Source organism: Alligator sinensis, unplaced genomic scaffold (assembly GCF_000455745.1).
Source record: "Alligator sinensis unplaced genomic scaffold, ASM45574v1 scaffold1139_1, whole genome shotgun sequence".
NCBI lineage: Eukaryota > Metazoa > Chordata > Crocodylia > Alligatoridae > Alligator > Alligator sinensis.
Genome location: NW_005842413.1, coordinates 63,074 through 77,187, shown reverse-complemented (window position 1 = coordinate 77,187; position 14,114 = coordinate 63,074). Strand labels below are relative to the sequence as shown.

The following is a 14,114-nucleotide window of genomic DNA, read 5'->3' as shown; positions in this document are numbered from 1 at the left end:
TGCAGATCTCTGGCTTTTTCATGTTGGCTCCAACCTTCGTGTCCAGTTTCACTCTAATACCAGCAGTTGTTTTACCATCTGCTTTTAGCAGGCAAGTGACTGTTTATCCAACAAACCCTCTATACATGGTAGGGACTTTAAAAACTATTGACAATTGCAACTTGTATTCTTAATTCTTAAATTTATGGTCCAAAGGCAAGCTGTTAGCACAGAGAAACATTTTAATGGTTTTTTTTAATGGTAAGTAACAATAATGGTAAATTGATTTGTTGTAAATCAGCTGTTGACAAATATTTTTGTGAAAACATTTCAGCTGAAAGAAAGTCTGTTGTAAATCATAGAGATTTTGTATTCTCTATCCTAACTTGCATTAACAGTTACTTTTTTCTACTTTTTTTCTTATTTAACCTGTTTAACATAATTGCTCATATCCAGATTTTGTCTAGAGAATAACATTCAAATTTCTATAACCATGAAGGGTTAACCTACTATTAAGTTAGAAAATTGCATATTTACTGGTGAAATAAGGCTTAGAAATTAAATGTCAGACCAAGGAATGAGGGAAAGCACAAAAGTTGCTTTCCACCCAGGAATAGGAACAGAGTTGTAAAGATAAAATTTTATCATTTCCAAACAAATACTGTGTTTAATTAGAAAAATGTTTCCTAGTATATTTTATTTTAAAGAAAAAAAATGTTTTGCTCAAGTTAACATCCCAAACTTTTGATTTTTACTGGCATTAGACATTTTGGCAAGCGTTAGTAAACACATGCACTTCAAAGAAGGCAAATCCTAGCAGCACCCAGCAGTATCATTTATTTCCATTACGTAGCGTCCCCCATTTTTAAAAGCTTACAACAAGGCATTTCAGTGTTCATAGAATTAAAAATGCTAGGTGGAAAATGTGTTTTTAAAATGAACATCAGAATTTAGGTAGCTCTAAGACCTAAAATCCTTTCTTTTATACTGCTTTAACTGTTTTCATTTTGGAAATACAAACTGCCTAATGTTGTTATTAAAATTAGTGAATAGCTAAAACGTTATGGCATGGTGTGCTTTTAAGCAAATGTACATAAATTACTAAAACAGGCTAATGTGCATTGGGTACATTAGCTCTGATTTAAGAAAACCCAACCAAACAAAACAAAGAAAGCAAGTCCTCTTTTTTTTTTTTGAAGTCCAGATTCTGGTACTTGTAGGGAGAAGCACTTCACTCTGTATGTATTTATATTGAGGTAAGTAGGGTTACTTGTGTAGTGAAAATATGTTCAAAGTAAGGGTTTCAAAATTGGACCTAAAGAGACACCTTAGCACAGGATAAAACCATGATGATAACCTTTCAGCGATGGATTGTCCAAATGAAGCAATTTTTATACTTCCAGCACTGAAGGTTTGTATTACTTTACATAACCTCCTTCCCCTCCTGTAAAGCCTTAATTCAGTAAAGCACATAAGCATGTGTTTAATTTGAAGTATGCATGCAAGTGCTGTTCCTTGAGTTCAGGCCATTGTGCCTCTCCACAGTCATCGTGTATTTGATAAAGTAGAACTGCAAAGGATATTGTCAAGTGAAATCTTTCATCTGTCTAAAGGTGTCTCCCTCTGATGTCTGGTATACAAAGGTTTTTGTATAGTTCATATTGCAACAACATTTAAAAAATGGTAACACAGCAAACTGGAGGTATTTTTCTTGATTTTTAACATGTTAATATATTTATGATCTAACTTTATGGCTTCATATTTTCTAAGATGTTAATCATTTCTCTCTGTTATCACTGGTCACAGCAGGTACCCAACATCTTTGGGTTAATCAGGGGTTGTATTCAACCATTAAAAAATCTATGTAGTTTAATATAATATGGTGATTCCTGTCTCGAGGTTAGGTATTGTTGAACGTATACAAGATTCTGTAAATTTGCCTTCAGTTTTTCAACAGTGCGTTATATAAGGTTGTGGGAACTTGGCTTTATGAACGTGCAGTGAAGAGTATACTAGCAAATCAACTTTGTCTGCATGAAGGAGTTAATGAAACTAAAATGTAAATGTGATGAAACATAAAATAACAAAATGTAATTGCTTGTGAGTGAATTAAGCTAATCTTTCACGTACCACATTTGGTAGGAAGATTTATGTCTTATGTCAGAACAATATGAAACATTAATGACGTATGTGTTCCTTTTTTAGCATCATGGTACTATCACTTCCCAATATTCAATGGTATTATTTGCCATTTACTTGTATAACAACTTTGTGATATGTCTTGAGGCAATTTATGGATATTTATGTCTCCAGCTCCTTTTGGAGCAAGTAAGAATTAATAGTGAAGATATTTATTTGAGCCTGTTATCTTTTTTTGCCTCTGCCCAGCAAATACTCTTCAGAATAAACATAACTTGGCCTTGTCACAAGAGCTTTAACAAAGCTAATTAACTGAAAGTCCTGTTAAGTCTTTGCCTTGTACTATTACCTGGCATCAGTGCTTGTTTTTGTAAGCACATCAATTTGCTGGAAGTAGTTTGATTGCTTTCTAAACAGCTGATGAGCAATTTTTAGTTTATATTTTGTCCTGAAAAATATTGTAAAAGTCATTTACAATAAAAGTCATTGGGGCTCTGAATTGTAAAAGTCCTTTGGGGGTATGAATTTAGCTAAACTCTGCAAACCCGTGCATAACATCTGATGAAGTCAGCTATATCCTGCAAAAGCTCATAACTCTCTGAATGAGTTAGTCTCTGAGATGCCACACTGCCTTGCCTTCTGCCTAACTTAATGCTAACTTGGATAACCACCTCTCTGAACTTCTCATGTCAAAATAAAGGTTCTGCTGAATGTATTTTCCTATTACGTAATTTTATTCAAAGTCCCATCAGCGGAGGTTCAGGTCTTGGGATAATTTTGAATGATACGTTTGAACAGGATAATTTAAATAACATGGTTTGCTGTAAATCAACACAGATGGTAGATCCATTTTAGGCTATGACCCTACAAATCTATCAGCAAGTGCTTAACGTGATTACTTTGAATAGTTCCATTAATTTCACATGTATATGTTTATAGGATAACGCTCTTACCTTATACAACTCTTGAGATCCTTCCATCTGCTTGCTGAATGAAAGCCAGTGCTCTTTGTCTTAAATGAGTTCTTTAAACTTTAATGTTGAATTAAATATGAAATAGTAGCCTTTTCTGCATTGGGATAAATTTAGCTTTAATCTACCACCATTTTTGCTGCAGTTGTTGCTAATAGATGGGATCCTGTAAATCATTATTGCATAGTCTTAGAAAGGCAAATTCCTCAGCTATTTTCTTCCCAGGAAAGGAAGATGTATTTTTGACACAGAAAAATAGCTGTCTTCTGACATGTTACTCCTATGTTTACCATAGCTACTGAAATATAAGATGAGGTCCCCTTTCATCAACATGGGGGGGGGGATGCTCCTTGTCTTATACTCCCATACAATGAAACTGCATTAAATATATTGTCTATCATTAAATTGCTACCAGATGCAGCATGTGCTCAGTAGTGACTACTATTACGCGTAGTTTGTACTGTATATAAGTAGGTGCAAATGTGCTGCTTTAAAAGTGTGCTTATGAAGTACCTGTGCTAAAACTTGCAGCAGTTTCAAAAATGGCAAAATGCATCCATCCTATCTATAAGTATAGGTTCCTCTAATAATTTGACTATTTGCAAATTACTGTAGACGTGTTTATTTAAAAGACAGTGTTTTCAAGTTTTCCACTCACTTCCATGTGCTGAGGGAGAGCAGACAGTAAAGAGAGGGGGAGAAAAGGGCTGCAGGAGATGAAGTTGGAGGGGCAGAGGACAAGGGGGCCATCTGACCCCCCCCAGACTTATTTTCCCTGCTGTAGCAGTGGGAGGGAAATTAATTCAAGGCAAACCTCTAATAATTATATAAGTATAATAAGGGGTGTGCATCAGGAACTGGGAGAACATCTGTTCACCAGGGCACACCAAGGGAAGACAAGGTCTAACTGTCATAAACTACTGGAAGACCGTTTTGGAAAAACGTTACTGTCCAAGTCTCCAGAGTCTGGAATAGACCCCCTCCAGAAGTGGTGCAAGCACCTACTCTGGATACCTTTACGAAACTCTTGAATGCTAATCTTGCTGGGGTGATCTGACCCCAACTGACTTCCTACCGTTGGACAGGGGCCTGGACCTGATGAGTCCTAAAATCTATGAATCTGAATTAGATTATCTACCTGGAAAATTATAACAAATTTTTAACTTTTCCATATATAGAATCAAATTATTGGGGGTTATCTTATAATCAGGATCATTTAATATTTGAGTAAATACGGCATATGATAGGTTGATGTAAGCAGTATAGATAGAATCCCTCAGTAAAGGTTGATCATTCTTACTTTGATTAACTGTGCCATTCTAGAGACTTTTTTTCACAGCAGTAAGCATTTGTAAAGGAAAAGGTTCCAGTATAGTGCTATGGTTAGATGATGCAGTTTTTGAAGTGCAGAGTTCTGAACAACATAAATATTTTGGTATTTTTCTTCCTCAAATTATTCATAAAAAGAAAAAGTCAGTGGCACTATAAAAAGAAAAAAAATCCAATATCAAGAAAAATGGCTTTTGATCATTTATAAAGTTTAATTTGTGAGGGATTAAAGATTGCATAGAATAATATCTGTCTGAATTCTTTTTTGTCTGAATTTTGACTTGTAGGAGACATTACCAAATTTAATAATATTTGTAAACAGTATGTATATCTATTTTACTAATAAACCTTTACTCAACTACAGAATGAAAATCTTTTTTTTCATTATTGTTTTTCATCACTACTTTTTCCTGTGTATGCTATTTTCTTTTCTTGAACCTGGGATGTTTCATATAATTAAAGACATTTTCCTTTTTGGTGTTTATTGCAGGTATTGCAGGGAAGTTTTAGTTGAACAACTGCTTCTATTGAAATTAAATGTTTTCTGTAAAGATGTAGGTTTCGTAAAAATTTGATTCGTTTTCAAAATTTAAACATAAAGTGAAACTTGTTTTGTTCCTTCATATTCTGATTTTGTAAAAGACAAAAGGTAGGGCTTTTTTACATTGAAAATGAATATATTTATGCATGACGTTAATTTTTTTTCTTATAGTGGAGTTCCTATGGAGTCATACAACAGAAAGCATGTGTGTAGGGTATATGTCAGCGCAAGATGGCAAAGCCAAGGTAAGCCATAAAGACTAAGCTGGAAAACCTAATACATTTCAAGTCATTTTAAAAGTTAATTTGAATGTATAATGGGTGAAAACTCACTCACAGTTGAAATATTTTTTTTTTATAAAGCTAAGGAGCACTTTTAATTCATTGTCCAGGCTTGTAATTAACTTTTTCAGTAACAATTCTTAGGGTCAGACTTTTGTCAAAACCTGCTAGGAAAAATTGCACTTATGTATTGATGTGAAACGAAGTTGCGCACTTTTTATGGAACAATGCATATTTTAGCATTTTGTTTGCATTTAATGTTCAAGTAAGCTGGCTGGCGGTTTGCCTTCTTCCCTAATTTTGCTAATGCAGGCAACCCCTGCTTAGCACTCTGAATTGGTTCTTGAAAAACTGAGTGTTAAGCGAAATGAGTGTTAAATGAAACTGAAAGTAGTTGACGATCCAAGATGGTGACCGCAAGTGTTTTTAACGACCCAAGATGGTGACCATGAGCATTATGAAATTCGCTAAGCGCTAAGTGAAATCAGGAATCAATTTAAAATGAGCATTATAGTGAAATAGCACTAAGCGAAACAGCGTTAAGTGGGGGTTGCCTGTGCTTCTCTTTGCTAACCTCTTCTATGTTAATATATTGTTTAAAATGTATCTATAATATTTAGGTCCTTATTTCTTGATTTCAAGATAGCCTAGTTAGTATTTTACCTCAATGATACTTTATTTGCAGAGCCATATGTGGCAGTACACCTTTGGTGCCTGCCACTTTAAGGGCTGGGAGCAGACCGCCTGTAGGTGCAGGCCAGCCCTGATGAAGTGGCCATTTTAGGTTCAAGCCCACAGGGCTGGTGCAGCAGTTTGCTGCTAGCAGCTGAGGAGGCAACATCCAGCTGAGCAGCTGCTTGGGACATTTTGGAGGTAAGGGCTGGAGTTATGGGAATGGCAGGAGGCTTCTGGTCCTGAGTATGACTTGAAACTGTACCCTGCCAGGGAAAAGTGGCCTGGTGGGGCTGTTTGTGGCAGAACAGTCCCCCAGAAGTTCCAGGCCAGTTACCTCCCTGGTGAAAGGCAGGTAGGAGTGCCTTGTACCTCTAGCCCCTACTCCTCAGTGGGTAATTATGAGTGTTGGGGGCCTGGCCCACCTATAGAGGCACCTGAGCCCCATGAGGGGAAATGTATGACCCGAGATGCCCCAGAGAGGGGGCAGTAGTTTGGCCCCAGAGAACAGGCAATGGATCAGGTGGCCCGCACGGAGTAGGGTGTGCAGTGGTGGCCTGAAGGCCTGCGCAGTACAGGTGCTGAGTAGGGCTGAAGTGATGACCTGAAGAGCAGTACAGAGGGTGTGTTAAGTAGGGCTGAAGAGACAGCCAGAAGAGGGGGCCAACCCCCATAACAAATCTGTGTGTGTGTGAAGTCGCCTGGTGAGGAGCTAGGGACAGAGTCAGCCCAGTGTTCAGTGAATTGGCTGGTCACCGTCCAGATGAGTGTCATGGAGGACCTGAGAGGCTGCGTGCTGGCCAGTCAGGGAATGAGAGTAGGCAAGCTTGATGGCTTACCTGGCTGCTCAGGGAGCAGGGCAGGTTGGGTGTGGCCCAAGGAGGGGCAGCATGTGGGAGCCCGGTGAGAGACGGCAGAGTGGAAGAGGCCCCTGTGAGAGGGGGGCGGTATGAGTGTGACCTCAGATGGGATAGCATGCAAGATGCCCAACAGTGGACTGAGTTTGACCCGACCTCAAGCTGAAGCTGTAATAAGAAGCTGGATGCCATCCACGGCTCTGTACCTCCCCTACACTGTGGCCTATGCCTTGTAGATAGCACCTGCTGGCATCAGGACGTGTAATGGGCAGCCTCCTGCTTTATTATATCAAAGTACGTCAAGTTGTTGCAGGCGAGGTGGGGCAGACTACCCTAGACAGGTGGGCGGGCCAACGTGAGACCCGGCCCTGGGGTGGCCCCCTGTCACAACATAACTGGACAGTACTACACCCTGGGCAGGAGCAGCAGCCAGAGGTTTGTGCCAAGAAGGGGTGCAGGTGGGGAAGATTTGTCACTTCTATGTGTTAAGAATCAATTTAAGCACTGAAGTTTCAGAGCGAAAAAAAGTGGTGACATCTTCACCCTTCCCTCCCCCTAACCACAGTTGCAAACCTCTTGCTGCTACTCCTTCTGTGAGTGCTTCTGCTGCTTCTCTGCTCTGCCTGCTGCTGTAGCCACTGTGAAGAAGGTGCAGGATGAGGGGGGATACGGGATAACAAGGCAAGGTGTGCCCTCTGGCAGCACCCAGGGCTGATGCTCTGTTCATCATTGTGCTACTGTTTATTTATGTTCCTGCATTTTTTAACTTTACTCTGATTTTTATTAAATCCTTTAGTTGGGAGTTTGATTGTGCTGTTAATCCGATCTTGATCCTGGACAGAGATTTAAAAAATTACACATCTTGGGGACTGGACAAGACATAGCAGGATCAAGTTGCAACAAGGGAGAGTTGGGAAGTTCTTTCTAACTAAGGGATTAAATAAACACTGGAACAGATTAGCTAGAGAAGTTGTGGAATCTCTAGTACTGGATGTTTTTAAGTGCAGTTTAGATAAATATTTGTCTGGGATAGCTTAGACAGGAATGATCATGCCTTGAGTCAGGATTGGACTAGATGACCTCCTGAGGTTCCTTCCAACTTCCGGCTTTCTGTGACACTATCTGGTAGCGCAGACATACTTTTACCGTTATAAAGGTGACTTCTTTCCTCATGTAGCTCATTTCCTTTACAGCAGTAGCTATGCTGATATATTATTTTTATATTAAAGTTATTCTCTATAGCTGGCTTGTACTGCTTTTATCTTCATGAGTATATTAAAGGAGTACAGATTTTTTTTTTTTGGTACATTCACAGCCCTTATTAGTTGCAGGAGACTTGGCAGGGTTGGAGAGGACACAACAAAACCTCCATGTTTGCTCCTTGGAGAACATCTATTAAATTCAGATCAGTTAACTTCCAGCTTAGTGATTTATTTGTTTTTATCAATGTAATAGGGTGTGAAATAGGGAGAATATAGTATCATAGGATGATAGGAAAGTAGGGTTGGAAAGGACCTCACAAGGTTATCTAGTCCAGCCCCCATGCTCAGGGCAGAATCATTTCTGACTAAAACACCCCAGCCAAGTGTCTGCCCAGCCTGTACTTGAAAACTTCCATGGATGGAGATTCCACAGTTTCTCTAGGTAGCCTGCTCCAATGTTTGATTTCCCTGGTTGCCAGGAAGTTCCTCCTCATTTCCACCTTAAATTTCTTCTGCTGCAGCTTTAGTCCATTGTTTCTAGTTCTATTCAGTCATTGTAGCTGCCCTACTGGTAGGCTGTCCCAGAAAGGGGGAGAGAGGCAAACTGTTTTTGCTAATAGGAGTATTCATGAGGGAAGAAGCCATGAATTGAGATGGAGAGACCAGTAGAGTATTCCAGAAGGAAGCACTTATAGTTCACAAAAGGGAAAGCAAGAGAAGATGAGGTAGAGGCAGACAACTGCATTCCTGTAGATGCCAGTAGGTAACATATTTACTCAAATATAAGATGGTACCCTAATAATTAAATTCTGTATATGGAAAATGTATAATTTTCCAGGGATAGAATCTAATTATTGGAGGTTTTCCTTGAGTTTGTTCCCTTCCCATTGCTACAGCAGGGAAAATAAATCTGGGGGATCAGGTGGCCCCCTGGTCCTCTGCCCCTCCCAAGTTCTTCCCCCTTCAGCCCCTTACCTCCGCCTTACTGTCAGACCCTACTCTCCATGAGCACATGGAAGAGAGGGGTACATTGAAAACACTAACTTAGATGTAAACATGCCTGTAGTAATTGAGTTCATGCAGAATTTCACTCTTTCTAAAACTGTTGCAAATTTTAGCAAAGGTACTTCATAAACACATGTTTAAGCAGCACTTTGATACGTATTTGTATTTAGTAAAACTTGCATTCAAAAAATTGTTTTTGCCTGTTCCAAGCCAAATCAACCAAATCAATTCAAAATCTGTGGTAATCAGTCAAGAACCGTAAGTGGCCCTACTACTGGCAAACATCCTGCACCCCCGCCTGGGGCTTCAGATGTTTCTAAATCATGTGGCAGGCATCCTATGTACAGGTCCAAACCTGGAGGCTTAGGGTTCAGATGCCCCCAAGTTTTACTTGCCCTCAGCCATGAGGCCGCAGGAGCAAGCTAGGAAAGAGTCTCCCATTTCCATAGTGTGGGCACAAAGCCAAGATCTTCCCACTTGAGCAGCAAGTGGGAGGTTATCTACATGTTACCTCCATGGGCAATACCCCGTGCCAGAAAAGCAGTTATCCCCAGCAACTAGGAAAACTGTCTTAGTGGTCATGGTATTTACCCTGCCTGATAAGTATTTATATATAGTAAAACTACACATGATAGGAGTCCAAAGCCAAAAGACTCATGATTTACTATGTAGTTCATTGGGCTGGGCCCCAGCAGAGTCAGCAGCTTTTCGAGCCATGGTGACCCCACAGCTCAGCACTGCTCGGTATGTATGTGTACTCCAGATACCACCCCCGCTACAAAGGATCACTAGGCTAATTAGCCCCTTCTTCATGACCAGAAGTGAGTGTTCTAATCATGAGTCCTAGGATCCTCCGAAAATTTATATATAGATGAGGCCCAGGGCAGCCTGGTCCAGCTCCATCTCATAGAGAGTAGGACCACACTAATTATATGCAGCATGCTGAGAGCGGGGGGCAACAGACTATGGGTGAACTGTTTGGGGCTCTGTTTGTTGCTGTTTGCCAGCTATTTAAGGCTGGTGAAGAAACAGGATCATTGAATATGGAAAAGAAAGGGCACAGCTCAGTTGTGGGAGTGAAGAGGAAATCAACATATATTCAGTGTATTGGCTCACTGTGTCTTGAAAAAGAGTCAGCGCACTACCATATATGTTATTCACGTGGACAGTACTAAATTATTGTTCCGGTAGGTTCCCATTAGTTTGTTTGTCTGGTATGGGCAATATGTCTTATAGTCATGCTCAGTGTTGGCTGCATTTAATAAGCTTCATCGTTGGTTTCTATTACTGAGAACATGCTGTGTTTGGTAGCAGTTTAATGATAGACAATGTATTTAATGAGGTTTCCTTGTATGTAAATGTAAGACAAGGGGCTTTTTTTCCTTATGCTGATTGGGGGAAAAGCCTTGTCTTATATTTACGTAAATATGATATATCGATATAGATGTTTGAAAATGAAGGCAAGTAATTGAAACTTGGTTAGAGAATGGAACAGTAAACTCATGAAAGAACTTGGTGAAAGAAGAAGGGTCAGTGACACCAATGGCATGGCAGGTGCAGAAGGCTTAGCAGAGAAGGGTCAGTGACACCAATGGCATGGCAGGGGCAGAAGGCTTAGAACCAGAAATTTACATGGTAAGTTATGGGAGAAAGTTAAAGGGGGTGAGCCCACTATCTGCCAGCTAATGGTAGTGAGGACAGCAGTTCCACTTCAGTAGTGAGAGCAGAGTCTGTTAAGGAGAGAAGATAAGGGGGTTTTGTATTTCCTGTGCTGAACTGGAGAAACTTGTACAATACTGAGGAAGACGTTTGAGACCAGAAAGCAAAGATTTGCATAGGGGATGATGTGATCAGATGTAGTGATAGAAGAAAGTAGTAGGGGTGTGCAAAACGGGCCGTATTTGATTCGGATTTGGCTAAAATTGGGGGATAGTGATTCAATTAGTTGATTTGGATCACTGTCCCAATTCGATTTGGTCGAATCCAAATCTGGATTCTTTGTTGATTTGGAGAATCAGTGATTCAACCATAGACACAGCTTTTTAAAGGTATCGAGGTATCAGGTGCGGCTTGTGAATGCTGCAATGGTGGGATCGATGGAGCATCCCACAATAGCATGGGGGGTGCCCCTCGTGTGCTTGGCAGCGGCCCCCCTGCATCCTATCAGCTCAGTGATTGGCCATGGGGGCACCCCAGGTGCCTTCTCAGACCCAGGAGGCACCAGTCGCCAAGCTGGGGGGCGGTCCTCTGTGTGCGTTGTGACAGATCCCCCCCGCGCTCCCGTATGACTCTCCATCTGCCCCAGCATCTCAGCATTCATGAGCTGCCTGGTACCTTAAGGTATGTAGAAAAAACATTTAAAGCTGTCTGTGGCCGAATCATCAAATCTCTCCAAATCGATTCAGAGGGCACCAATTTTGATTCGGAGAGATTAAAGGGTCTCCTGATTCGATTCAGATTCAGAGATTCGGCTGTCGAATCAGGCCAAATCTCCGCCAAACTGAATCAGCGACCAAGCTTTGCACAGCCCTAGAAACTAGTATAAACTTCATAGCTGTAACTATGGGTATAGATGAGCCTGGCTGAGGAATGAGTATATAAATGGAGAAGAGTCCAGGATCCCCTCAAGGGAGGAGGAGGAAAAGCAGCTAGTGTAAGGAGTGCTGACAGAGATGTCACTGATGTACCCTATCCTGTGGCACATGACACATTTTTCCCTATAAAATCAACTGTAAAGAAATGTGTTTTCACTGATTTCTTAATATTTACTTAAGAAAACAGATTCTTTTAAAATAAAATCTAAATTATAGTGAGTGAAGCTACAACAAGCTCATCTATGGATGTCCAAGAGTGCATCAGTTGTGACTTTATAAGCCTATTCAGTACTCCATTTTTATACTGTGGTCTTCCTGAAGTAACTCTTTAAACATGCAAAATTTTAAACGATTACATAACTGGTCTTGTTTACACAATAAGACTCAGAATCTTGGTTGTGCAGAAGTTTTCTTGTTCTTAGTTGGCAGTGTCCTGTTGAAGTCTCTAATGGTAAATGCAAAATCTTTGTGGTAATGAGGACTAGCAGCACAATGCCATGCCCAGAAATGTTTTCCTACTTGCAGTTGCATTATTTGACATCTGGTGTGCATTGTTTTCATATTGCTGGTAAATTCTCCAGCTGGTAATCTTGATGGGGCTGACAGACACAGCTGCTCCTTTTGGTACACTCTTTTTTAAATTATGTTTTTGACCTTCATTGAAGAGTTAATCCCTCTCCCTTTCTTCCTCTTTTGAGCCTGTGGCCACAAATGCTTTCCAGAGAAAAACCACAAATGCCTTGGCTGCTGTCTTCTATTGATCAAAAAATAATCTTCTGTCATAAAGGCTGGAATTCTGTTGTATTGTAAGTGTGGCTAAGTAAGAGATGGAAAACTATGCTTGAAGCTGAGTACAACATATTGAAAATCTTTAATCTCTCATCAAAATGAAATAAGGTTTGTTTGACAAGCCATGTTTCAGTAAAGCCATGTTGTCCAGCATTAATTATATTTTGTTGTTTAATTTTTTTTATCAATTAAATACTGCATCAAGTCTCCCATTATTTAGCCATGGCTTGGTGTCAGGCTTAGAGACAATTCCTGGGCAATCTTATACATCCATTTTGAACACTGGCAGAATACCGGGTATTAGCATTTTCAAAATCATCTGGAATTTTCCTGGCTTTCCAAGATTTATTGAAAATGAACGGTGGTCAAGAGATCTCTTTCCTAACTTGTTTAGTATGTGGGTGATGTTGTAGCCATGATGCTCCAGAAATTATGCAAGAGGCAAGGATTTCTTTGAATGATGCCTTTTATTGGACCAACTATGTAGTTGTGCTAAAGTTAGACAAGCTTTCAAATGCAAGGCATTCTTCCTCAGGTCTCTGATCCTAGAAAGCAGGCACAGCATAATGAAAAACAGCAGAGGATAGAGGGTGAGATCATTCTCAGGAGTAGCAGACAGACAATTAGCAGAAGAGTAGCTGATTACTGGGAGATCAAGACCTATCAAAATGGAGGGAGGGTCCTTCTCACCTTTCCAGTGTGGAAAAAAATCAGGAGTTGGATAAAATATAATGTGCCATAAAACCAATATCAATCTATCCAACAACTTTAAAAAGTGAACTTGGGAACAAAAATTTGCAAGCTGACTGAACACTAAGAACCAAGGACTACAAATCGGTATCTTATCATTGATGTCTTTGTCTAACTTTATCCCAACTATATAGTTGGTCCTATAAAAGATACCACCCGAAAAAATCCTTGTCTCTCACTTGTTTCGAACTTTAGTGGTGCAGGTTATCTAAATCTTCTAGTTTTCAAAGTCTTGAGTATCTGGTGATTGACTTCCTCCTGGCGGGTGCTATCCTCATGTGGTATGAGTGCGCACATACATTTCCAAGCACAGAGCAGATGCTTATTGAATACTCTTTCATCAGTTACTGTTTCCATCTAGTAATGTCTTATCCCTTTGCTAGGATTCTTTTTCCTTGATACATTTAAATTCTGTCCTTACCCTTGGCAGTTCTGTTTTTTTATTTTGATGCCTTTACATTACTTTATCTTTTTTTCTATGCTTCATTTCTTCCATAGCTTTATTAGCTGATCTTAGTTTAGGCAGAATAACCAAATGGGACTTTACCTGATCTGCGTTTTGTTTGGAGGTGGAAGTTAACTTTGCATGGATACCAGCGAGAACTGTGACTGATCTGAACAGTCTGAAAATGCCATATGATTTTTCAGGAGTTTTGGGGTCATAGAGTCTGTGTTAAATTATTATGTTTTCACATGAGAAAAAACCTTTTATCCTCTTTTAGGAAAAACTTTTACAGGGTCCTTTTTACCTTATATAATACCGAGTCTAAACAGTGTATTCTTAACCCTCATTGTTTCAGTGTGCTCTGATAACTGAATAAAAACACGGTTATCCAAGTTAGCAAGTTTTAATTAGTTTGGATATCTCTGTATGCCACTGTTATTCAGTCATTGTTATCATTTATGGTGTTTATGGAATGAGGGACCTACCCTGCATGCAGTATGGTGAGTTTAAACACAAGGTTCAAGGGGTGATCAGGACTGAGCTTTGAGAACTACTGGGTC

The 14,114-nt window shown here is 39.9% G+C and overlaps 1 protein-coding gene across 2 annotated transcripts in view; it reads left to right on the top strand.

The window, feature by feature from the left end:
- TASP1 (taspase 1) overlaps nt 1-14,114 on the top strand; it is a 158,213-nt gene that overhangs the window by 130,426 nt on the left and 13,673 nt on the right. For both annotated transcript variants that reach the window (XM_025211563.1, XM_006030033.3), the window contains exon 13: nt 5,131-5,204. In XM_025211563.1, the coding sequence (XP_025067348.1) occupies nt 5,131-5,204 (74 nt within the window). The remainder of the gene's footprint in view (nt 1-5,130; nt 5,205-14,114) is intronic.